At 47.1% G+C, this 23878-nt stretch overlaps 2 protein-coding genes across 4 annotated transcripts in view; both read left to right on the top strand.

Annotated features, from left to right (window-relative positions):
• Nucleotides 1-3341: 3341 nt before the first annotated feature.
• TPRA1 (transmembrane protein adipocyte associated 1) lies at nt 3342-21939 on the top strand. 2 transcript variants are annotated; one of them, XM_039734167.1, is made up of 11 exons: nt 3342-3501; nt 7827-8029; nt 8185-8317; nt 11348-11434; nt 13013-13085; nt 14008-14087; nt 15174-15284; nt 15691-15751; nt 16944-17046; nt 17669-17749; nt 19052-21939. In XM_039734167.1, the coding sequence occupies exons 2-11, from the start codon at nt 7839-7841 to the stop codon at nt 19284-19286; spliced, it is 1155 nt and encodes a 384-aa protein (XP_039590101.1). In that variant the 5' UTR covers nt 3342-3501; nt 7827-7838; the 3' UTR covers nt 19287-21939. The 2 variants fall into 2 exon arrangements, with proteins under 2 accessions (XP_039590101.1, XP_039590100.1); XM_039734166.1 differs by lacking the exon at nt 3342-3501 and adding an exon at nt 3879-4087.
• A 1307-nt stretch (nt 21940-23246) lies between these two features.
• The window catches only part of CHCHD6 (coiled-coil-helix-coiled-coil-helix domain containing 6), a 108151-nt gene continuing 107519 nt past the window's right edge, over nt 23247-23878 (top strand). Inside the window, exon 1 of one of the 2 annotated variants that reach the window (XM_039695554.1) lies at nt 23247-23418. In XM_039695554.1, coding sequence (XP_039551488.1) covers nt 23329-23418 — 90 coding nt within the window. In that variant the 5' untranslated portion in view covers nt 23247-23328. The remainder of the gene's footprint in view (nt 23419-23878) is intronic. The other variant, XM_039695555.1, reaches the window with a different exon arrangement.

Consider the following 23878-nt stretch of genomic DNA (forward strand, 5'->3'; position numbering starts at 1 on the left):
ACCTCATGAATTATGGATAGTATTGGCCCCGCCCTCCTTGTGAATATGCATGAGGGGCGGGACCCAGAGCCGCCCCCGGCCGATGGGGCTCGGCTGCTCCTGGGCTGCGCTGGCAAACTTTGGCAAACATTTCCCTCTGGGCCTGAGGGATCTCCTCCTCCCGGGAGCCCGAGCCACGGGAGAGACCCCGCTGTGAATTCCCGTGCTCACGGCTGCCTCTTTGGGAGCAAAAATCAAGCCTTGCTTGACCGGGTTTGCCACTGACCCAGTTCAATCATCTTTGTTCTGATTCCCGCTGAAACTACAAGAGGTGGGAAGGAGGTTCTGGCATTTTGTGGTGTTTTTTTTTTGGGTGGGGGGGTTGTGTTTTTTTGTTTTTTGTTTTTTTCTTTAGTTTTTTTGGTTTTTGCCGTTGTTTGTTTGTGGTGGTTTTTTTATTGTTTTGGGTTTGTTTTTTTTTTTTTATGCACGCCTGTATGAGCTGAAAGGAACAGGGGGCTGCTCAGAGCTACTCTGGAGAACAGACACATCTGTCTCTCCAGCTGTTCAGTGCAGCCAGCAAATGCCATTTGTGAGAGGAACTGAAGAAGAACACCTGTCCCATAGAGATTGGAAGAGGAATTTGCAGACACAACCAACCAATGGGCTGATGTTTGGCAAGGAGATGGAATGCTTCCTTCCAGGCCACGCCATCTTGCATAACAGCAGGTGGTTTGGATTTTGGAGCTCTGCATTCTCTGCAGGGTTTCTGACCACTATTTAGTATCAGACTATTCTCTTGGCTGGACTCAGCTGTGAGACAATGACCCTGAAACAGGAGACACAAAGCAAAAGCGACTGAAGAGGCAGCTGACAATGTGAAATGGATCTTCCAGGAGCCCAGCTGGATGATTCAGGCTGGCACCAATATAGCAAAGCAGGAGCTTTGATATGATATAAATAGGAGAGTGGCTCAGCCTCCTCTCTGTGACACATGGCAGGGAGCTGGCTGCTGCTCGGAGTGAAACAGACACAGGGACACCCCAAGATGCCCCCACTTGTAGGTTTCTAGAGACCACTGTGGGCTTGGTGAGCTTAGAGGTGCCAGAATCACAGAACCATGAAGGCTGGAAAAGATCCTCAAGGTCATGGAGTCCAGGCATTAATCCAGCCCTGGCAAGTCCACCACTAAAACATGTGGTGCTCTAAGCACCACATCTCCATGGTTTGGGAACACTGCTAGGATGTGAATCCACCACCTCATTGGGAAGCCTGTTCAATGCTTGAGCACCATTCCAATGAAGAATTCTTTCCTAAGGTCCAGTCTTCCAACCCCAATGATTCCATGGCTTAAGGGAAGGCAGCCCAGGACCCAGCTGAGGTGGTGCTGTCTGACAGGGCCCAGATGACACACTGTGATGAGCCAGTGTCACCGCAGGGTGCCACTGTCTCTCCAGGCACCAGACAGCTGGACGGACACACAGATTTTCTGTTTGTCCTTCCTGGAAGACCACACACCATGCCATGTTTTCACTGCTAACTTTGGGTGCCACCTACAAGTGGTCCTGTGCTTGAGCTGGGGTGCTCTGTGTCTTTGACAAGAGCTGAGCTTGGGCAGCTGAAAGCACCCCTGAAATCAGGCTGCAGCCATGCATGGAACATGGAACACAGAGACATGGACTGGGTACGTGAGAGGGCTGAGATGCAGATGGGGCCCAGGCTGCTCGCTGGGCTGACCTCACCTGAGCACCAAAATCCAACCATACCACTAGGATTTTGCAGACTCGTGGCTTCTTGCAGCACAGGAAGAGCCCTAGAAAGTGAATTTCCCTTGGAAAAAAAAAAGGGCAGAGACACAGGAGAGCAGTCCAGGTGGGATCCTGTGGTGCAAATTCATGCCCAACACTAGAAATCAGTAGGTTGGTAGAACAGCTCTGAAACAAGACAGGCACATCTGTCCCTGCAGTTGCTCAGCACCTCAACAGCAAAGCAGTTTCAAATCAGAAGTAATATCCTGCAGACTGATCTAATAAAAGCTGAAAGAGTATTTGAGAGAGATAAAATGTCTCAGAAGAGTGGAATTTGGTGACTACATGAAGGTGTAATGCTGTCCTGGACACCATGTCTGCATCTTCCACCTCTGACACCTGCAAGGCAGGTGAGATTGGCACAGTGGTGAGGAAGGCAGGAGCTAAAGTGTCGTGGTCCTTGCAGTGGCACCCAGCAGCCTCCTGACCATGAAACAGATTTTGGATCTGGTGTCCCAAATACTGGGCTCTAGCCTCAAACTGAATCAGATGGGAAAAGCAGGTGGATTGGAAAGCAAAATCTCTCCTTCTGACACAGTTATGTGGGAGGTAACACATTCAACTAGTTAGTGCCTGAGGCAACAAGTGAGAAGTCATGGATTTTACTTGTCTGTTACCAAGGCACTTCTTAGGCAGAAACACTCCACCTCTCTCTAAACAGAAGTGTCCTTCTGTAACTCAGAGATCTTGGTGTCAGCCAAGCCTTTCAGCCTGGATCCCTAAATGGAACGTGTCAAAATATTGCAACATATCATTAACCTGAACGACAGTGTGAAGTGAGACAAGCTAAGGACTGGCTTCTCCAGATGTCATTCCAAAGGCATGACACCTGCATGAAAACCTGTTTCAACCCAGTGGAAAGTCAGAATAGGGCTGAGGCAGGCCAGTCTCCAGGTACAGCCCTGTCATGAGGAATAGCTGGAAAATTTGACCTAAGAGGAGGATCGAGCAGATTGAAGCCGAGGAAGACGTGTCTGTGTGTGAGGAGGGCCTTGGCCCCTTTGTGTACGGTGTTTGCTAGAGCAGAACGTGCCAGGTTGACCGAGGCAGGGATCCTCTAAAGAGGCTCTGTACAGCAGATTTCAGCGTGGCAAAAGCCTTTTATTCCTACAGAACCAAACCCTGCAGCCACAGGTGGAAGCCCGTGCCAGAATATATCCTGCAGTCCTTGCAGTGACTGGGATAACAAACACTCTCCTTGGAACTTCCCTGGCAGCCAGCTCTTGCTGCCGAGAATAACGTGCTGGTGCTTAGCTGGTCATTTCCTTTAACTTCCTAAAAAAATCTTGGCTCATTTGTCACAGTTACTTCCCTGTTTACGATACTGAGCGTCTGCCGGGCATTGAAACACTCTCCTTGAACTTCCCTGGCAGCCAGCTCTTGCTGCCGAGAATAACGTGCTGGTGCTTAGCTGGTCATTTCCTTTAACTTCCTAAATAAATCTTGGCTCATTTGTCACAGTAACTTCCCTGTTTACGATACTGAGCGGTTCGCACCCCGAAATCCTGCTAATTATCGATCACATTTCCCTTCAGCAGCTGCTGTCCAAGCTACGCCGCGTTTCTTCAGTCGGCTTTGAACTCTCCTCAGAAGCCAGACTCGCAGGTTGTTAATCATTGTTAATCATTGTAGGAATTCATTGCCGATCTCCCTCAATTATTAACGGCCCCGCCTCGCACCCAGAGGCCGCACGGAGCTCCCGCGGAGCGTGACGGTGGGTGCAGTACGGCAGAGCGCTCGTTCTTGGGTGGGATATGGGGCTGGAGAGGACAGAGCCTGCCCAGCCCGGGGTCACCTCCCTGCCCGCCGCCACCGCCGCCACCGCTGCCCGCCGGGCTAGCGACCCACAGGCGTGGGGATATGGGGCTGGAGAGGACAGAGCCTGCCCGGTCCGGGGTCACCTCCCTGCCCGCCGCCACCGCTGCCCGCCGGGCTGGCGACCCACAGGCGTGTGGGGGACGAGGCGCCTTTAAAGCGCAGCGAACCCGCCCCCTTAGTCCCGCCTCCCGGCCCTTTCTATTGGCTCGCTCCGCACTTCTTTGACAGGATCCGCTCTCTGATTGGCCCAGCCGCGGACCTCTCAGGGACCGTCTCTCAATAGCGCCCCTGGGATCGGCCGACAAGCCCCGGCTGTGGCGGCCGCGTCTCCGCTTGGCTGCGCGGCGCGGCGCTCCGGCCTCTCTTCAGCGACGCTCCCCGGCTGAGGGGAGCGGCAGGGCCGGGGCCGGGATGGCGGGGCCGGGACCCCGGCACTGAGCGACGGCAGCGGAGCGGGGCTGGCCGCGAACGGGGCCCGGCGGGTACGAGCGGAGCGGGGCCGCGGGAGCGGGTAGTGCGGAGGGACGGAGGGAGGGAGCGACAGTGCGGCGCCCCAGCGGGGCCGTGCTGCGCGGGGCCGCGGGCCTCGGGGACCGCCCGGTGCTGCCCGGGAGCCCCGCGGCCGGAGCGGCCGGGGCACCTGTGGCCGGCTGAGGGTGGAACTGCAGCGGGTCTCCAGCGGTGCCTGAGGCGGGCGGAGCGCCCTGGGCAGCCTGGAGCCGAGTGACCGCGCTGTGCCGCTTTCCTGGCGTGTTGTGCGCCCGCCTTCCGCAGGAATCAAAACCAAAACAGAAAAAACCCCGGGAGATGCATTTCTGTAATCCGCCTCTGGGCCGTAGTTGTCTGAGGGTTTGGGCTTTTGTTTATACTTCTGCTTTCGGTAATTTTTTTTCCTCCTCGTTGCAGTTCCTTTATTTTTAAGCTTAGCTCAGAACGAGGTGTGAGAAACTGGAAGGCAGCGCCTCAATTACTGAGGGGAAAATCCCTGTCTTAAATTCTGAGAGAGAAGTGAAAAATGCAACTGTTGTGACCAAAAGAGAGGGTTGAAGTGATTTCTTGAAAAGGAAGAAAGAACCAAAAAAAAAAAAAACCAAAAAACCACTTCTTTTCTTTTATTTTTCGTTGGTAGTGTGGTGGAGTTGGTTTTGTTTTTTTTTTGGATTTTTGGATTTTGTTTTTTGGTTTTTTTTTAAACTTGTAGTATTCTGGGGTATCTTTAAGCCACTTCTTTTCTTTTATTTTTCGTTGGTGGTGTGGTGGAGTTGGTTTTTTTTTTTTTTTGGATTTTTGGATTTTGTTTTTTGGTTTTTTTTTAAACTTGTAGTATTCTGGGGTATCTTTAAGCATTTAAGTTACTGAAGTAACAGTTACATTATTTAAGCAGGGATCTGGTCAGTGCAGTTTTTATTGCACAAATACAGTATCATAAGAAGCAGTCTTAATCCTGTCACTGTCTGTACTTAAGAGAATTTCTGATGCTGCTTGCAGAAAGACAGAAAAGTTTTGATTTTTTTATTACAGCTGCAACTTGTGCGGTGCAACTTGTGCGGTTTGTATTTCATCTTTCTGTAGGTGGACTTTGAAGGAACAGACAGTTCCCAGTGATGTGAGCACTGAATTTTATTGAGCCCTGATATTGTTGCAGTGCCATGATTCAAGGACCAGTATGCCTTGGTGAGATAACATTTCCCTGAAGGTGCAGCAGAGCCCTTCCCAGTGCTCTGGCACTGCAGCCCAGGAATCATGCCCGTGTTCTGAGTCTGAATGCAGCTTGTCCAGGGCCTGGACTGAGGAACTGGCCTTGACCAAGTCAGCCTGACTTCATCTGGAGTGTAGAAAAACATGTTATTTTGTGTTCTGGTGTGCAGAGCTGCCTGCTGGGTGAAAAGAGGAGACCACGACAGCAGCACTGCTTCCTTTCCACACAGCTCTGGGGTGATCTTACCCCCCTTGGGCTGGGCTGGCTGAAGCAGGCAGTCCCATGGAAGCAGGGTGTGGAAGCAGGAACTCTTGGATGTGCTCAGCTGACTGGACTTATTTAGGACTAGACAGGGCAAAGACAGTGTGCTGAAAGGAGCAGTGTTGCTGGCGATGACAGCCCCTACTTGGATCCTTTCCATCAGTTCCTGCTGCTGTTGCTGTGGGATTTTTGCTGTTGATTTGGACAGGAGTGGGCCAGTTCTCCACATCCTTGCTGTAGACCTTAGCTATTAGAAAAACATGACCACAGTGCTGTCTGTCTGGTGGCCTTGGCTGCCCTCTCTTATCACGTTGGCTGTTCTGTTGCTCTGCTTTGTGTACACTTTATGTGGGGAGGAAGAATGCAAGTACCAGGCTGTAGAGAGCAGCCTGGCTGAGAGGTGAGCTTGATTCTGCTTTGCCCTTTGAAACCTCGTGACTGGACTTGTGTTACATGTGGCCAACTCCTCTCCTTATCAGCAGCTGCTGTTGCTGATAGTGGTGGCTTCTGGAGAAAAATAATGGAGCCTGTCTGCTCTTTTCATAAGAAGTTGTTTTGCTAATGTAAATCTCTCACAGCTTTAGACTTGAGCTTTTTTCAGTGTGACAGGCAGATGGAATTCTTTGTCCCAGAAGAGCTGCTAGGAGGTTGTGATGGTTCTCAGTTGATAATGTTATTCTGCCCGTGGTCTGTGAGGTTCTTCTTTACTTTTCCCCAGCTTTTTAAAAAAATCATGCAGCAATTTTTCTGTGTTGGCAAATATGACCGTTCTTGACCTCACCTCTGCTGACTTGTAGTCCTCCTTTACAGAGAAAGAGAACAGAGCAAAATTGTTATGAGAAATTTCTTCTCTTAACAGTTCAGAGAAGTGAGTAGCTGGAGGGAAGAGAGGACACTTCCAGAGAGAAGTTTGGAATGTGAAAGTTATTTGCTGGAACCTCTACTTAGAAGTTGAATTTTTTGGCCCAGGCTTTGCCATCTTGGCACAAAGCTGCTCCTTCCAGAGCTGTGTGTTTATTTACTGTGATGCCTCTTGTGTAGCACAGTGTAGGACAGTCACTAAAGAAAATCCCAGCCCAGGGAGGATCTGTCTGCAGGGGTGAATCAAAGGCAAGGTTTGTTGGCTGAGGATGGGATGATTCCCTTGCCCCTTAGAGAACCTGGGAAGAGTGTCAGCCTCTGAAGAGAAAGAAGAGCCTATGACTGACAGTCTCAGGCAAGTCTCTGAAGAAGGTGCTACTGATCTCTAAAAGCTCAGCAGATGACACAGGGCTGTGCTGCTGCTTTCCAGCTTGTGACTCACTCAGAACCTCTGAGGGAAAATACCTTCTGAGCCCTGTCATGGGGGCTGTCAGTTTTCACCACGCAAGTCAGGCCTGGAGTCAAACAGGGAGATTTTTTTAAAAATAAATCCTGGATTAGCTGTAACACACAGACTGCTGGAGTGCTGTCCTTGGTAATGTGCATCTTTAAGATGTTGGCTGTCAGAGATTTATCATTTCTGCATCTGTGGGTTGTCTGTGATCTCTCTTTTGGGGATTGTCAGGAGGGGTGATTGGACCCTGTGTCTGCATTTAGCTTGTAGCTACTGAAGTACCTTAACAGTCAGGGTTCTGCTTTAGGGTGAGAAGAGACTTGCTCAAAAATAGAATCATTCTGGTGTCTTGCAGAGGGTTAGAAAAAGAATGCTGCATGTTGGTTTTTGCCAGAGCTGGGTTTGAAAGGTAAAGACTGTACAGTTCCTTTAGGTGGTTGTATGTGAGGCTCTCCCTGCTCTCAGACATCAGAGTTGGTAACAGCAGTGGGGTTTTGGGAGGGACCTTCATCTCTCTTTGCAGTATGCAATCAAATTATTGACTGTCACTTCCTGATCTTGGGGCAAGAAGAAATGTCCTGGTAAAGTAGGGGTTTTGTCTCTATCTGATGGTGCCATATATTGCTGTTGAGTCTTGATTTCTTCCAGGAATCTGTCAAAGTGACAAAATTTAATCCTACATAGCACCCTTTGAAGGTGCTTGTTACTCTGATATCAAAGTGTGGTTTTGTACTGACCATCCTAATGGCTGTGTGCAGACTTAGGGCAGGTGGCATTTCCTTGTGCAATACAGTCTTTGACATGTTGATAATTGGCTGTACCAAGCAGGAAGCAGTTGTGCAGGGGCTTAATGTCAAGGATGTGTTTTTTTAGCTGTGACTCACAACTGATTTAATACTGCTTTTTTCTCTGCTGTGGTTGTCTTGCTCTGTTTGATCTGGACCAGAAGGAGGACAGGATGTTCCAGTCCATGATGTCTGTGATGACATTCTCAGTGTCTGACAACATCACCCATTCGACTGCCCTGGTGACAGCGCTGGACAATGTGACAACTCTCTCCCCAGTGACAACGCGTGTGATCAACGACACCAACATCACGGTGCCACACAAGTGCCTGCTGCTGCTCTATGAAGACATTGGGAAATCCAGGTGAGTTGGAGGAAATGGGACCACAGTCTGACCCTGGACCAAGGGAAAGAGCTTGCTCTGTTTCTCAGTTTGGTTGAGAAGGGACTGGGGATGGTGCCTTCCTTTCTAGAGGCTGAAGATGCAGGGATAAAACCTGTTTTATTTACTTTTTGCAGAGTCCGCTACTGGGATCTTCTGCTCCTGGTTCCCAATGTGCTTTTCTTCATGTTTCTTCTCTGGAAGCTGCCCTCTGCCAGGGCCAAAATCCGGGTCACTTCCAGCCCGATCTTCACTACATTCTACATACTAGTGAGTACCACTCTGTGCCTTTGGACTGATGAGTGTTATTTTTATTATTACTCATGAACAATATCACTAAACTAGTGGAGGGAGCCTAGACCAGCTCCTCCAGCAGGGATAAAATCTGCTTTCTGTTGAAGGTGTATAGCAAGAACTAAGCATTTTTTTCAGTGCTTGAATTCAGCTTTTAATAGGTTCTGGGCCCAGATCTGCTGGATTTTGTTCTCCTGTGGTGATTTCACTTTTTCCTTTTCTTTTTTTCTTCTTTCCTTGCATTGGTGTCTTGGAATGTAGTATCTTATGCTTTCTTTGCTCCTTGCAGTAAGTAGCATGGGACACAAACCCAGCTTTCCATTGAGGTAGTGAAAGGAGAATAATTTGTGTCAAATTGTTGAAAAGCTTGGTCATCTGCTGGAGAAATGGTTATGTGACAGAGTTCTGGTTAGTCTGGGAATGTAGAAACCCAACCCTGTTAGTTTCCTTCACACCATGTCAAAGTGGCCCTGACTTGATGTTCTTTATTGTTCTTAAGGTGGAAACAGTATATTCAGTGCAGTTACAGTTCACAAACATAAAAGATCTTGTTCTTCTCTCACCAGTCCTGTGATACTGCTTACAGGACATTATAAATGCAGCTAAGAACCTACCTGAATTTATTTAAAAATACCATTCAGAAGCTTTTTCATATCCTGGCTTGCCTCAGTATGTAGCATAATATGATTGCTGTTCCTCAGTGAGATTAGTACAGGTTGTGGAAGTGAATGTGAGTTTGAATTGGGTTAGATGGACACCTCTTTCCCTGCTCTGTGTACAGGTACTGGCATGGCAAAACCAAAGGAGCTCAAAACCAAATCTGACCTAGTAGCCTCACCTGAATCTTTCTTGGGAGGTTTTGTTAGCTTTTTCAGGTCATGGGTTGGGGTTCTGGGCTTCTGCACAGTTTTGGATAACCAGGTATACACACAAATGTTTCAGCCTTTTAAAAATATTACTGTCCCTTTCCAGTCTGGATTTAAACCTTTCTACATGTTTCCAGGAATGCACATGGTCAGTAGAGGCTTGTGCCAAAGGCTTTGGAAAACAAAACTCTTGATAAACCAAAAGGAGGAAAGTGACTTGATGTTCTGGATGGCAGCTCAGCCCCACACAGCTGCTCTCTCACTCCCCCTCACTGAAACAGGGAAGAGAATCAGAAGAATAAAAGCAAGAACTTGTGGGTTGAGATAAAGACAGTTAAAGCCACAACAAAAGCTGTGCACACAGAGAAAGCAAAGCAAGGCTTTCACTTACCACTTACCATGGGCAGGCAGGGATTCAGCTGTTTCCAGGAAAGCAGGGCTCCATCACATGTAATGGTTACTGGGGAAAACAAACACCATTACTCTGAAAGTATTTTCCTTCCTTCTTCCTGTCTTTGTGCTGAGCATGATGCCATATGGGATATTCCTTGGGCCAGCTGGGGTCAGCTGTCCCAGCTGTCCCCTCCTAACTTGTGCACCTCCAGCCAACTCATTGCTGGAGTGGAATGAGAGGCAAAAAAATGTCTTACATTCTGTGTGAGTGCAGTGCAGCAGTAATGAAAACATTTGTGTTATCAACACAGTTTTCAGCACAAAAATCCTAAACACAGTCCCATACCAGCTACATGAAGGAAATTTCCTCTATCCCAGCCAAATCCAGCACACAGTCTTAGAGGAAAATGCTTTAACTCCATTTCATACTCATTTCTTGAGTATGTTATTGGGAAATGAGGATGGAAGTGTGTGTTCTGTAAAGTTTTCCTTCAGGTTGGCTGTTTGTTGTGTCCTAGAGGAATGCTTTCTGTGAAGTTGGTGATTAGTGTGGAGTTAATGAATTGGGAACAGTCTCTACCTGCTTAGAGAGCAAACAAAAAGATGTGTGTTCCTCTCCAGTGAGCTGTTGCAGCTCTAGAACACCATTATATGCAGGGACCCATCTTTTCTGTCAGTGCTTTGTCATGGAGTTTTTCCACCCCAGGAGGCATTGTTGTTCTCTCTTTCCATTGCTGTCCCTTCTTCCTCTAAGAAAGAGAAATTCATCTAGAACACCATTATATGCAGGGACCCATCTTTTCTGTCAGTGCTTTGTCATGGCAGGTTTCCACCCCAGGAGGGATTGTTGTATTCTCTCTTGCCATTGCTGTCCCTTCTTCCTCTAAAAAAGAGAAACTCACCTGTGGGTCACTTATTGGTTGTTTCCATTCTGCAACCACCTTAGAATCAGCTTGGACTCTTGGTTCTCTGATAGGTTTAGCTGTCTCCTGCCTTCACCATTAGGATCAGAGTGACATTTAGAGAATTTTATCTGGAAAAATTCACTTTCTTAGAGTGTAAGTCTGCACAATGGAGTGTAGATACATCCAGTGGGCTCTTAATTGCACAGTATGGCTGTGACAGCACAGGGTGACTGAGCCTCACTGAGCTGTCATGCTTTGATGGTACATGAAGTGAGTTGGGGATCTCTGTGTTGCACTGTGCAGCAGGGTAAGATGTTTTAAAGCTGGTGGCTGCAGATGACTTTTCCTCTGCATTCCTGAGCATTGTCAGTATGGAGTGAGAGAGCTGCAGGTTTAGTTTTGTCCCAGTTGTGTAGTGTGGTAGTTGGTATTGAGTGGTTTCTGTTATCTGATGTGATTGGTTTAGTCAGACATACCAACCATTTGGTTTTGTAATTCAGAGGTTTTGTAATGTTTTTTTCTGTCTGTTTCTTTTTCTCCTCCCCTGCCCCAGTGGAATGAAGGGAAGACTAAAGATACTGTTGTAAAAATTGGATTAAGAACTCTTCAGAGCTTAATTTGACAGCTGAAACAATTGTTCCTTCCTAAATTCCAAGCACTGCTCCTATCTAATGGGTCTTAGGAATCTTTTTCAGGAAATTAACTCTAGTCTGCTGCAGGAAATTCTTAGTACACATGATCAGCCTGGAAAGCTGACCTGAAAATGGTATTCCAGAAGGGTTTCTGATCACTACTGCACATGTGCCTTTTGACATGAGCTCACTTTTGCTCTTTTTTTGCAGGTATTTGTGGTGGCTTTAGTTGGCATTGCCCGAGCTGTTGTCTCCATGACTGTGAGTGCCTCTGATGCTGCCATGGTTGCTGACAAGGTAGGTGCAACACTGACATTAGAGGCTGTGCTCTGTGTACTTCTGATCACAGCAGTCTGCTCTGGCTTCCCTCTTACATGTGTACAAGAAGAATGTGCTTTTTTTGCAGTACTCTTAGCTATGTGTACTATGGAATCCTGTTTTGATAGCTGGATCTAAATCATCACAACATCCAGGATGGTAAAACAATGGATTTCCTAAAATACTCACAAATAGTGGCAGCAAAAGTTTCCTGTTTCAGGGATTAAATGAGTCTCTTTTGCAAGAGGTAAACATTGAGATGCCTTTAATGGATAGGCAAGACCTGGCCTTTGTTACTCTTGCAGTATTCGAGTGGCTCTTTGAAAATGTTGCAGTTTTTGTATTGAATGCAAATAAAACCAACTTCCCTTTTGAGACTGACACCTGAACGTCCTTGCGACCACTCTGAGCACAGGGTGAACCTTTATCAAACAGGAAATATCTTTGTATGTGCTGTTCCTGTGTAGTAATTTGACTTGTAGCAAAGTATTGCTTAAGACAAAAGCTTGTGCAGTTCTTGAGCTGTTAGAGAAAGAGGAGTCACCTACAGACTACAGGTCTTTGGGCTTTATTCTCTGGGGTCACTGTGGTTTCCTTGCTTTTCCCTTTAATGTTACTGTCAGAGCATTGTGCTGAGCTGCTGCTGCAAGTGGCTGGATGCTTGTAGCATTTTTCATTCACCTCTGTCCAGCAGATGTAGGTCCAGGACTTGAATAATGAAGAAGAGGTGGAAAGGTGTTTTTCTTCAGCTGTGGTGTTGCTGCTAAGTGCAGCAACTGGGAAATGATGTAGCAAGACAGATACCCTGACAATTTTTTCTGTAAACATGTCCTATTCTGTCTATTATGTTTCTTTTATATTCTCTTATGTATATAGACACAAACACACTCTCTTTCCTGGGATTAAAGGTGTTTTATGCAATGTTTCTTAAAATATTACATATCTTCAAGAGAATACCATTCAGTGTTCAGAGGTAAAGGGTTAATAAGCCAGAATCTGGGTTCATGTTCTAGGTTTGGCACTGATTTATTGCATGACTCCCTGAAAAATTGCCTCACCTGCTTTTTTTGGTCTTGTTTCACCAAATAAAACATAAGATTGCAAATGACAGGCTGGAACGGGATGTGCTTTTTCCTTGAATATGCTTTAGATTTAAGGACCAGTGCCTTTGGAAGAGGGCAGAATGCAGAGTTTGTTCAGGCACATCTACTGCTTTAAGAACTGGCCTTGTTTAATATTTCACTTTTGAGGTCACCATGGGCTTATGCTTTTTGGGAGTGCAGCAGCAAGAACACATCTGAAACAAGTGGCAGATCATCAACTGAGGCAAACCATGGCCACTTCCTCTCTGTAGAGCTGTTATTTGCTCATTCCCACCCAACTGTTCTGTTCCACAGGCACAAACAGGCTTGGAACAAGCATGTGATCAGTTTCCCTACAAAGCGTGAGAAGGGTTTGTGGAAATGACCAGCCATCCCCTGGAGTTTTGCTTTATTAACTTCAAACTGGTTCCTGGCTCCATCTAATCATGTTTGTCTGGTCTCTGTTATCCCTCAGATCCTGTGGGAGATCACAAGGTTCTTCCTTCTGGCGATTGAACTGAGTGTGGTGATTCTAGGCCTTGCCTTTGGTATGTGTCAGGAGTGCTTTGAATGTTTCCTGTTGCCTTTCCTTCCACAGAGTTTATGGTGATGTTGATTCTATAAAGTGAAGAGGCTATAGAATAAATACAAAGGGCAAATTGTGAAGATTTAGTTAGAAGTGGCTGAAGGCCTCATTGTACTTAGAAATCTATGGTTTGTGTGATTTAAGGGTTTATATGTGCTTGGTTTGTCCTGCACCCATATGATGGGGTGTACAGCTTAGGTAAGATTTTTATGCCAAGATCAACAGTCTGATCTTTGCTTCAAGCCCATTTTGTTTAAGATGATCTCATTGGGGGCCCTTCTATCCCCTTCATCCCATCCTTAATTGGTTTGATCCATCCTGGTTGCATTGAAATGCTTTATCTTCAGTTTTTCAGTTATGCAAGTGAAAATGCCTCTCCCTGTGGGTCAGAGGTAGAGGAGAGGGTGGGTGTTACTGTTGCACATGTCAATGGGACACGTGAGCAGTGTATTTTTTATCTTCTGAAGGCTCATAGAATAATTTAGATTGGAAGGAGCTTCTGGAAATTGCCTACTTCATTATATTGCAGTCCAGATTTCTCTACCCCAGCCTCCCATCAACTCTTCTCCCTGAGAAGCAGCTTTATAACGTCTCAGTGTACTTGATGCTGGAGTAATTACTTTTCTTTCCTGTAACCCCAGCAGAAGGACTTAGTTGTTTTCTCTTAGTGTAGACAGGAGGAAAGCAAGTTAAAATCTGTCAGTTTGTAAATAGGATTTTTGCCTGTGAAAAGCTCAACTCTCCAAACAGGGTTTAGTGAGCTTTAACCTTCCCTTTAAGGCCTCTGGAAATAAAAGTGTTTTCCTTTATTGGTTCTGAAAGGAACTGTTTTTAACCAGTGCTGGGATTACATCCTGAGTCACTTCCCTGCCCCGTAATTACAGGTCACCTGGAGAGCAAGTCCAGCGTGAAACGTGTGCTGGCAATCACCACTGTGCTGTCTCTGGCTTATTCTGTCACCCAGGTGAGTACACTGAAGCAGAAGAATTTGCAGAAGAAGGAACTTTGCTTGAAGTTAAGCAGTTAAGTGTGTGACTCCTATCTGAAAGTGGCAGCTTTGCTCTTTAGATGAGGTTTTGGAGGAAGACTGAATGCTTGTGGCAGTGTATAAGCAGATAGTATCTGCTTGTCTTCTTTACTGCATAAATAGCTCAGGTAAGATGAAGAAATGAGGTTTGGATGGATTGCATTGTTTAGTGCATCTGGGAACAAGAGTGAGGTTTTCCACACCTGAGTCACAAGTTCTGGATCTGGCCTCAAGGGCCATGAAAACCATGTGCTTGCCAAGTAAAAGTAGTGCAGTCTGCTGACTCTTTGAGAGCTGAGAGCTCTTGCTTCTCTTCAGATTAGCAGCTGGCTTGCTGGCTCAGTTTATTAGGCATGTCTTCATGTCCCTGAACAATGCAATCTGTGTCTGGGTTTATTCTCCTCCTCGGCCTGTCAGTGGTCAGCCCATGTCTCTGTACTCAGGGCAGTGCCAGAATAACACACAGAGCTTTGTTCTGGGACCAGGCTCTTGGCTGCAGAGGCAGTGAGCTGATCATTACCACATGATAAAGCTGGAGGAGCCTCATAAAATATCAAGTGTTGGAGCTGTATCTGGGTTCAGTAGTGCTTACAAGCAGTTTGCTCTGCACTGTCTGTAAGGGTAGCTCCTAAACAAGACAGTGTCCTTTCCCAAAGTGACTATATTCTGGATGTTTCAGCAGAAAGGTCTACTTTAAAGATGGAAGTGGAGCTCCTGGTCTGTTTTAGACAGATAGGTGCTTGCATCCCCTGTCTACCTCAATGTCTCTTCTGTAATGTCACTGGTGCCAGTTTCCTTCAGATGCAGATTCCTGCCACTTTTCTCTCCTCACTTCTTGTCTTCAGTTTCTTCCTCTTCTCTGTGAATGTAACTTGGTTACACAGGGCAGGGCTTGGTTGAGTTGAGGGTGGGGGCCAGGCCAGCTGCTTTCTGGACTTCTTTAATAGTGTCCCTTATCCAAATATGCATTTAAATGAGGATACTGCTTGTAACAGAATCGTGTTGGTGCCACTTCTCTCCTAGGGCACCCTGGAAATCCTATACCCTGATGCCCACCTCTCAGCAGAAGACTTCAATATCTATGGCCATGGTGGGAGACACTTTTGGCTTGCCAGCTCCTGCTTTTTCTTCCTGGTAAGTACTGGGAATGTGTTATGCACTCTGATAGCTTCTTTGTATTTTCTAAATGGAGCACAGAGGATGATCTGAGTACAATAATGCCCTAATCCCCCTCCTGCAGCACAACACTGATGCTTCTCATGTGGTGGGGAAGCTGAAGCAATAAAGGTGCAGTGGGAGTGGTGTGAGCTGGGCCAGCTGTATTCCAGCTGGGCTCAGATGTTCTTCCTTCCTGTGTTTCTCAGCTGTTTTATGCTGATGGGGGGAGCTGTGGGGCCTTCACATCTGTACTGTGTTTATTGTTAAGGGTTTGTGCCTCTGCCCCAAGACATGTAGGGAGTGCATAATACCACACACCATCCCTGCAAAGATTTTTGAGTTGCCAAGCAGCCATGGAACTGTTAGTTCTTTGTCTCAACAGGTCTATTCCTTGGTGGTGATTCTTCCAAAAACTCCTCTGAAAGACCGGATTTCTTTGCCCTGTAGGTAACTGTAGTGTTTTCCATATTATAGATGGACACAGCATGAGGATAAAGCATAGATTGGAGTAAAAGGTTCCTGTAGGTGTTTGTGCTGCAGATGCATTCCATGTCTCAGAGCTTAGATACCATGGCAAAGGACTGATAACTTATCCCTGGAAAAATTAATATGTTGTGTCTTTTGGAGAGCAGAGTAAGAGCAGTTATACTGCTACTTTAGTAGCTAAATAATTACATTAAGAAAACAAGACCTACTGCTCAGTTAATGATATAGATATAATGTAAATGTATAATCTGAGAGCCCTAAGAAATGGCTTCTTAATAACAGCTTCCTTTGAAATGCACACATGATGTTAAAGTGTGTGTGCTAGTCATCCCCTGGGAAGGGAAGCTTAAGTGGGAGCTGCTCAACAATTTTATCTGGGCTTTTGCTTTTGTAAGTAAATACTTCTGGTTGTTTGGGTTTTGCTGTTGTTGCAGAATGTCTGCAGCTCTTGAATACAGAGAAGCTGTTATTAAGGTGTTTGTACTGAGCTCTTCTCTCTCTAACTGGTGTTGACATCCCTGTGTGGGTATCCTGAGGGAGGGAATATGCATGGCACAGGCACAGGTCCTGATCTGCCTGGTGTCCAGCATACCTGCTGCTCCTGTCAGGGTCTCCTGAGCAGTTTTATTAGTGCTATTCTCTCTCTAACTGGTGTTGACATCCCTGTGTGGGTATCCTGAGGGAGGGGATATGCATGGCACAGGTCCAGGGCCTGATCTGCCTGGTGTCCAGCATACCCTGCTCCTCTTGTCAGGGTCTCCTGAGCAGTTTTAGTAGTGCTGTACATTGGGAAGGGCACAGCTTCTGGTTCAGCTGGGTTGTTTTTGTTTAGTTTTTCTTGCAGTCAGTTATGTGACTGACACTGGTTCCAGATGCATGCAAATTAAATCTTTGCATGTGTTGCCATAACCTTGCTTTCAAAACCCATCTTATGTGTGCATACACACATGCAGGAGGGTATGGTTTAGTCCATTTTACCACCATCACTTCTGCCAGCAAGGGACAGGACAATGCAGTCTTAATTCTTCAGCAGTTCTTAGAGACAAGGTGGTGAGAAGTTTGTGTTGGATTTGGCATTTCCATCAAACAGATTTCCATGGATCTGGTGTTTGAGGTTGAGCTTCATGTGTGTCCATGTCTTTCCCACAGCCAGGAAGAGTTTTTATATTTATGCTGGCATTCTGGCACTGCTGAACCTGGTGCAGGGCCTGGGCAGTGCCCTCCTCTGTGTGGATATCATAGAAGGACTGTGGTAGGTACACTGGGGGAGGAGGTCTGCAGCCCTGGGTCTTGTGTTGTGTTTAACACTGTGTCCTTTAACACTGCCTCTCCCAAGAAAACAAACCTATGCTGTGTTCCTAAGAAGGAATAAAACTGTTGGTTCTGGTTTGTGCCAAAAGACCTCTAAGTAATCAGGAAACTCCCCAGTGGAGAGGTGGTGGAGCTGCATGTGCTGCAGTTGTCTTGAGGTGGTGAAGTGAGAGTACTACTGTGAATTTACTGATGTCTGGCCATTAGTAGGTAATAAAAGAGGAAATTGCCTGTTTGTTAGAAATATGGAGACACCCTGATACCTGGACTCTTGTTCTGCAGGGATCAGTGTCACATCTGTGAGTCAAAATTGGGAGTACTGAGACTCTGCTCTTGGTCAGACCTTGCGTTTTGGCACGGTTCCTCTGAGTGTCTAGAAGCAGTGACACATGTTGATGACAATGGCTGTGACTTTGCATCAGTTTAAATTTGTTTAACATGATTTTTCTTGATCTCTGGACACTTTGGAGGGAAATTGGATAATTTGGGAGGATGTGAGTGGTGTTACCAGCTCTATTGTGCTTGAGTAGTAATCCCTTCTTGTTCCCTTTTGCTGTTGACAGCTGTGTTGATGCTACCACGTTCCTTTACTTCAGCTTCTTTGCACCTCTCATCTATGTGGCATTCCTGAAAGGTTTCTTTGGGTGAGTAGCCAGGAACAGGAGTTTAGATGGGTATATATTGCCATTTAAGTGTTTTGCACTCAGGCTCTCTCAGTCTGCAGCTGGAATGCCAGTTAGAAAACCTGTCTTAATTTCTGCCCTTGAAGAATTTCTGTGACCCGGGGCTGCTCACTTCTGTGCAGGACTCCTTTGCAGAGCTGAGGGCTGGATTCCTATTTCTGCCCTTGAAGAATTTCTGTGACCCGGGGCTGCTCACTTCTGTGCTGGGCTCCTTTGTACACAGAGCTGAGGACTGGATTCCTCACACATTTCTGAGGATCACTTCCTCAGTGTCAGCATCGTGTGTAGTACAAAGTTTTTCTGCTGAAGTTGACAGCTAAGTGCTTAATGAGGAACTGAGTCCTGGGAGCTTAAATGGACTTCTGGGTGGGTTTTGGGGTAAATTTGTAGAAAGGATGTGGGAGTTAGTAGCTCTTGGGCCGAGGATTGCACCATGGGCCCAGAAGTCGCTAGTGAGGAGCCCTGGGAAGGGCGATTCTCAGGCCGGGCTCGCCGCCGTGTGGCCACTCACAGGAAATGCACCTTGGTGGGAAAACGAGTGGTTTAGTGTAGGCTTTAGTATTTGTTGTCATTAGCAAGAAACAGCAGGCTTTAAAATAACTAAGAAGATAAAATGCTTTTAAAATATAAAAATATACCTCTGTATCCCTTTGAAATTAGAAGGGAGCATTGTCTCGAGTTAAAGATGAGAACTGCTGATCTACAAGTGTTTGTATTTTGGTTTTCAAGATGTGCACAGGTAGAACTTGAAGTGTGTTCCTGTTCTGACTCATTTTTGTGTCAGTAGCCGGGATGTTGTGGAGTTCAGTGCTGTTGCCCTCAGGAATTGTGCACAGGTAGAACTTGAAGTGTGTTCCTGTTCTGACTCATTTTTGTGTCAGTAAGCCAGGATGTTGTGGAGTTCAGTAGTGTTCGGGTGCTGTTGCCCGCAGTAATGCAAAGCTCCTGAAGATGAGAACTTTTTTCCCACATAGAGTCAGAATTTTTATATCTCTTAAGTGACTTCAAGCTCCTGAAGATGAGAACTTTTTTCCCATATAGAGACAGGATTTTGTATATCTCTTAAGTGACTTTATCCAAAGCTTAATTTAGCATTTACTTTATGGCAGTTACTCTGCCACAAATTTATAGACCAAAATCTCATTTAAAGAGTGTTTGAAGTCTAAATACACAATTTCCTGATGCTGATGAGTTTCAGTTAAGGATAGGTGGCTGTAATACCACGTTGATAAAACATGCATTTTAAATCTTTCATTGCTCCAGGTCTGAACCGAAGATCCTTTTCTCCTACAAATGTCAGGTGGATGAACCTGAGGATGTGGATGTGCACCTACCCCACCCTTATGCTGTTGCCAAGAAGGAAGGAATGGATTCTGGGTTCTACTCGAGCACTCAGATTGACACCACAGCCTACCTGGACGACGTGGCCTCTATGCCATACCACGTGGGCAGCATCAACAGCATAGACAGTGACCGCTGGAAATCCATCAATGCCTGAGGCAGGCCTCCTGAATCACATGATGCCTCATTTCTTTCCTTCCAAACTCTCTGATACTGCAGCTGTTAGGATGTCCTCTGGAAATCTGTCCTTGGTTACCTGCCATGGCTTTCCTCTTGTCCTTAGGATTTCCCAACGCCTATTGTGGAACTAAGTTGGCAGCCCAAACCCTTTTGGGAAGAACACTTTCTGTTGCTACATGAGAACAATGTAGAGCAGTTTTGTTCATAAACCTTAAAACACTGAACTTTCCTGATCCTCCACGTTCCAGATGTGAATATGACCCAGAAGATAGCCCTGGCTGCCACCTCTTCCTTTTCAGTGACTGAAGGCACTTGTTTCTCACTTAGAGCAATGGTGTTTAGGGGTGAGGGTGCTGATTTGACTGCTGTATTGTACATATATAGAAAGATTTTGGTGGTTGAAACCAAAGATGATCTTCCTGGGCTAAGCAGCACGGCTGCCTGCATCTTGCCATAATGCACAGCACAGGTGGTGACAGTGTCTGATGAGGGAAGCTGGTCACTGGGGCTCACCCTTGGTTTCAGCTAACACTGTTCAAAACTGTGAGTTGGAGTTGCTAGTGGTTAAAAGGAATGTTCTCAGTGTATGGGGAAAAGAGGTATGAGGAGGAATGAACTGTTCTCTGGGCACAGAGAACATTTGGGGAAGGCTGGTAGCTCACTGTGTGGATGTGAAGTGGCTGAACATTAGGGACACAGAAGGACAAACAGTGCTGCTGTCTAGCCAAGCTGGAGGAGCTGTGAACCAGTCTCTGGAGGCTGTAGTGCTGTGCATTTGAGCTCACAGGAAATCTAAGTAACAGCACTGAGTTAGGGTTGAGGTTCAACAGTAAAACCTATGAGGTAGGTGTGTTTTCCATCTGCACCCTGCTTCATGGCTTCGGCAGGGGCTCGGAGAGTGCTGTGAAGGAGGAAGGTGACTCTGCAGATGAAGGCTCCAGAGACATTCAGGTGCTTGAGGCAGAGCAGAAGCCTATGATGAGTCTGAGCTGTCAGAATTTAGTGACTGGAAACTCAAACCCCTTAGGTGTGCTAGAACCAAGCTGGCTGGTTTGCTGCAGTGGGAGGTGGATGTGTGTCTCTGGCAGTATCCTTCCCTTACACTGCAGTTCAGATCCCCAGACTGCTGCAGGTCCGAGTAAGTTTTATGGCTCAATATGTTGAAAATGCTTATGTGCATGTGGGGAGTGGTCCTTTTCAAGACTTCCTGGAACTTCTTATTAACCTCTTCCATGCTGGAAGAGGGACTCCTGTTGTCTGAGCTGTCTGGCATGCAGTTTCAAGACATGGTGTTCCAATCCAGCGACTGTTCATATAAAGGCTGCATCAGTCTGGTTTCTGGGATATCCTGTACTTTCCAAGGATGAAGATGTGTATTCCTCTAGATTTGGGGGTGCTTTCCTACCTGAGTTCTCCAGGTAGGTGGAGATCTGCTGTAAGCAGCTTTCCACTAGGGATGGTAGAAAGAGGGAATTTGCAGTGTTTGGGGACTGTGTGAATCTCTTGCCCCAACTTACTGCTGTTCCTGAAGAACACCTGAGGGAAGAGTTAGCAAGGTGCAGTGTGGAGGTGTTGGTTTGGATCATTAGCAGGTAGAGATGGTGTTTGCTACCAGGTGTTCCCACCACAGGGAAAGAAAATGTGGGTAAGAACATGAAGTTCATATTGGTTGCCAAAACTATGCAGGCCTTTGCTTACCTTATTTTGTTAATGAGCAATGCAGCTTCTCTGTCTGCCTGGGTACTTTGCCCTGCAGGCCTCTAAGTAGCACTGGCACCTTGAAAACAAACAATACCCCAACCCACCCAACCCCTCACCCCCCTTTTTTATTTTTATTTTATTTACTTCTGGGGAAAAAAGGCTTCCATCTGTCTGTGTGCTAGAGGTGAGTAGTTTCTTGTAGGTCACAGCTGTCACATTTCCATGTCATGCAATGACTGCAGGGGCTGGATGAGGAGCTGGCCAAGGCAGCCCTTGTCATGTTAAAGTGTTCCATGCTCCTGTGTCACTGCTGTCAGTCTGCCTGAGCCACGCTGGACTGCTTGCTGTGAAAGGGATGGATGATGTGCTGCCTGAATTGCTCTGCTGCTGCTCCTAGTGCTGCTTACAACTCTGATCCTGAGCTGCTCTTGGTTAGAAAGGTGGGGGAGCCTGCAAAGCTTCCCTGGGCCTTGGACAGAGTAAGAGATGAAGATTTCAAAGCAGCTGAGAACTAAAGGAGCAACTGCTTTTCCATCCCAAGGAGTATTTGTTGACTTTCAACACCCTGAGTGAAAGGAATTTCCTGCCCTCCTTGCTAATGTGAAGAGCCTGATGTGAATTTGCCTTTTTTACCATCTGAATTCAGTGCTGAAGGATCACCTGTGCAGGTTGTCAACACCCATCCTGTCCTTTGCTGGCAGGACTCCAGTATTTCTGGGATGTCCCATGTTCTGCTGCTGAGGAGCTTCTGCACTAGGTCATGGACTGACCTTCCTCCTGTTATGTATTTATGTATATATAATGCTTTGGGCCATCTTAAAGTGGTTCTTAAGCAAAGTGTGTTATGTGTGGGGGTGGTAAAAAACAGAAAATATAGAATAAATGTATATTTTTGTTTGTAAAATAAATAAAATTAAGTTTGGCATAAATAGTCATGCTTTATTTTTCAAATGAGACATATTGGGGAGGAAAAATAACTTGAAGATTAAAAAAAAATGCAGGAAGGCATGGGCACAGGTGTGATGTGGTTTAGTTTGCCTTTGCCAGCTGTCCTTCCTCGATCTCTGCAGGTGCTGTCTGCCACCTGGCTGGGAGTGTACACCTGGAAAGGCCTAGGGAAGGATGACAGGAATAATAGTTATGGAAATACTTTTGGAGGAGTAATCACGTGGTTGAGAACTCCAGCGTGGAAGAGCAGTGGTGCAGGCTTGTGAAACCCTTAGAGAGGACAGAAGGGGTGAGGAATATTCAAATGTTCATGGGCTCTTCCAGCACAAAAATTGGGTGCCATCAGATGAAGTGAGCAGGTGGCAGATAAGAATGAGCAGGAGGAAGGTGAGTGCTCTGGGGGAGCTTCAGGCACTCTGACTTGCCTGGCTGGTGCAGACAGCCCATGGTGCACAATGCAGTGCCCTTGTCTGGGAGCTCAAGCAATGGGCTGACTCCAGCATGCACAATTAACAAAAATATTCCCTGCTTCCAGTAGTGTGCTCTAGAAGAGACCTGGATATTCTGGGGGGAGGTTAGTGGGTGCAGATAATCCCTTAATGCTGGCCCAAGTCCCACTCTGAGGCAAAGCTCTGGCTGCCACATTAACTGCAGTGAGGAACAAGCATTAAACAGTTCAAACTGCTCCCATATGCACTACTGAGCAGCAGTGGGCCGAGTAGATAAGCACCCCATTGATACCAACTGGCCCGTATTTCTGGGAATGCAGAAAGCTTGTTCGAAAAAGATTCTCCAAAGCTGTTATTTCTTGGTTCAGCTGCCCCTGTGCTGCACGATCTCATTCTTTCGGTTTAGGCTGTTGGATCAACCCTCCCTGGCAACGGGGGCTCTCTCAGCCCTGTGCAGGACCCCCCTGTGTGTGTCAGTGCAGGTGACAGCTCCGTCCGGCTGGAAGGAGCGGAGGTCAATTCTGCTCCCGTCTCAGGTGCTGTGTCTGACGGGAGGTCCTCCTCCGTCAGCTTGGCAAAATCCCGTGACTTGGACGTGCAGCAGCGGCAGCTGCACGGGCGGTTTGCTGCCGCGTTCGCCGCCAGGGCGGTGTGGAGGGCGGGCTCACCGGGACAGGAGCGGGGCTCTCCGCTACCCGGGGCCGCCTTGGTGCGCTGCGCTGCCCCGGCGCCGGCCCGGGCGCAGACTACATCCCCCAGCGTGCACCGCGCCCGGCCGCCAGCACCGCGCCGCGCTATTGGCCGCCCCGCGGGCGCCGCCAATGGGGAGCGGGTATATTGGCAGGCGCTGGCAGGGCAGAGGCGCTGCCGGCAGCCGGTGCGGGAGAGGGGCGCGGTGAGGATAGGGCAACCCCGGGCGGCATGGGCGGCAGCGAGAGCAGCCAGGGCGGCAGGAAGGTGTCCTTCGGGCTGGACGAGCGGGAGCGAGTCCGGGTGCTGCAGGGCATCAGGGTGAGGCGGCCCGGGGGTGCCGTGGGGCCGCTGCCGGAGGCTGCGGGGCCGGGGAGCCGGGCTGGGGAGGGCTCCGGCCGGGAGCCGGAGTGTGTGCTGTGGAAACTAGCCCTACGCAGTGGTGGTGCCACCGTTAAGGAATATTTTTTTCCCCTTAATATATATGTATCTTTTTTTACTTGTTAGTTTTGGGGTTTTTTATTACTGCCATCATTTTCATTGCTCTTGCTTCTTGATGCTTTTATGTGATTCCCCCCCTAAAGTCTGCCACAAATGAACTTACATTGCTGTGGCTTCTTATTTTTTTGTCCCATTTTGACTAATTATTTGACAAAAGTTAGCTAAGATTGTGCCTATCTCCTATCCTCCTCGTTAAAATGCTTGATGGAGAAAAAAAATTGTCTTTGCCTCATTTCTCTTTACAGGATATAGACAAGGATTTGTGTCTTTAAAATTAGGA

This window comes from Passer montanus, unplaced genomic scaffold (assembly GCF_014805655.1).
Source record: "Passer montanus isolate IOZ18808 unplaced genomic scaffold, ASM1480565v1 scaffold9, whole genome shotgun sequence".
Taxonomy (NCBI): Eukaryota; Metazoa; Chordata; class Aves; order Passeriformes; family Passeridae; genus Passer; species Passer montanus.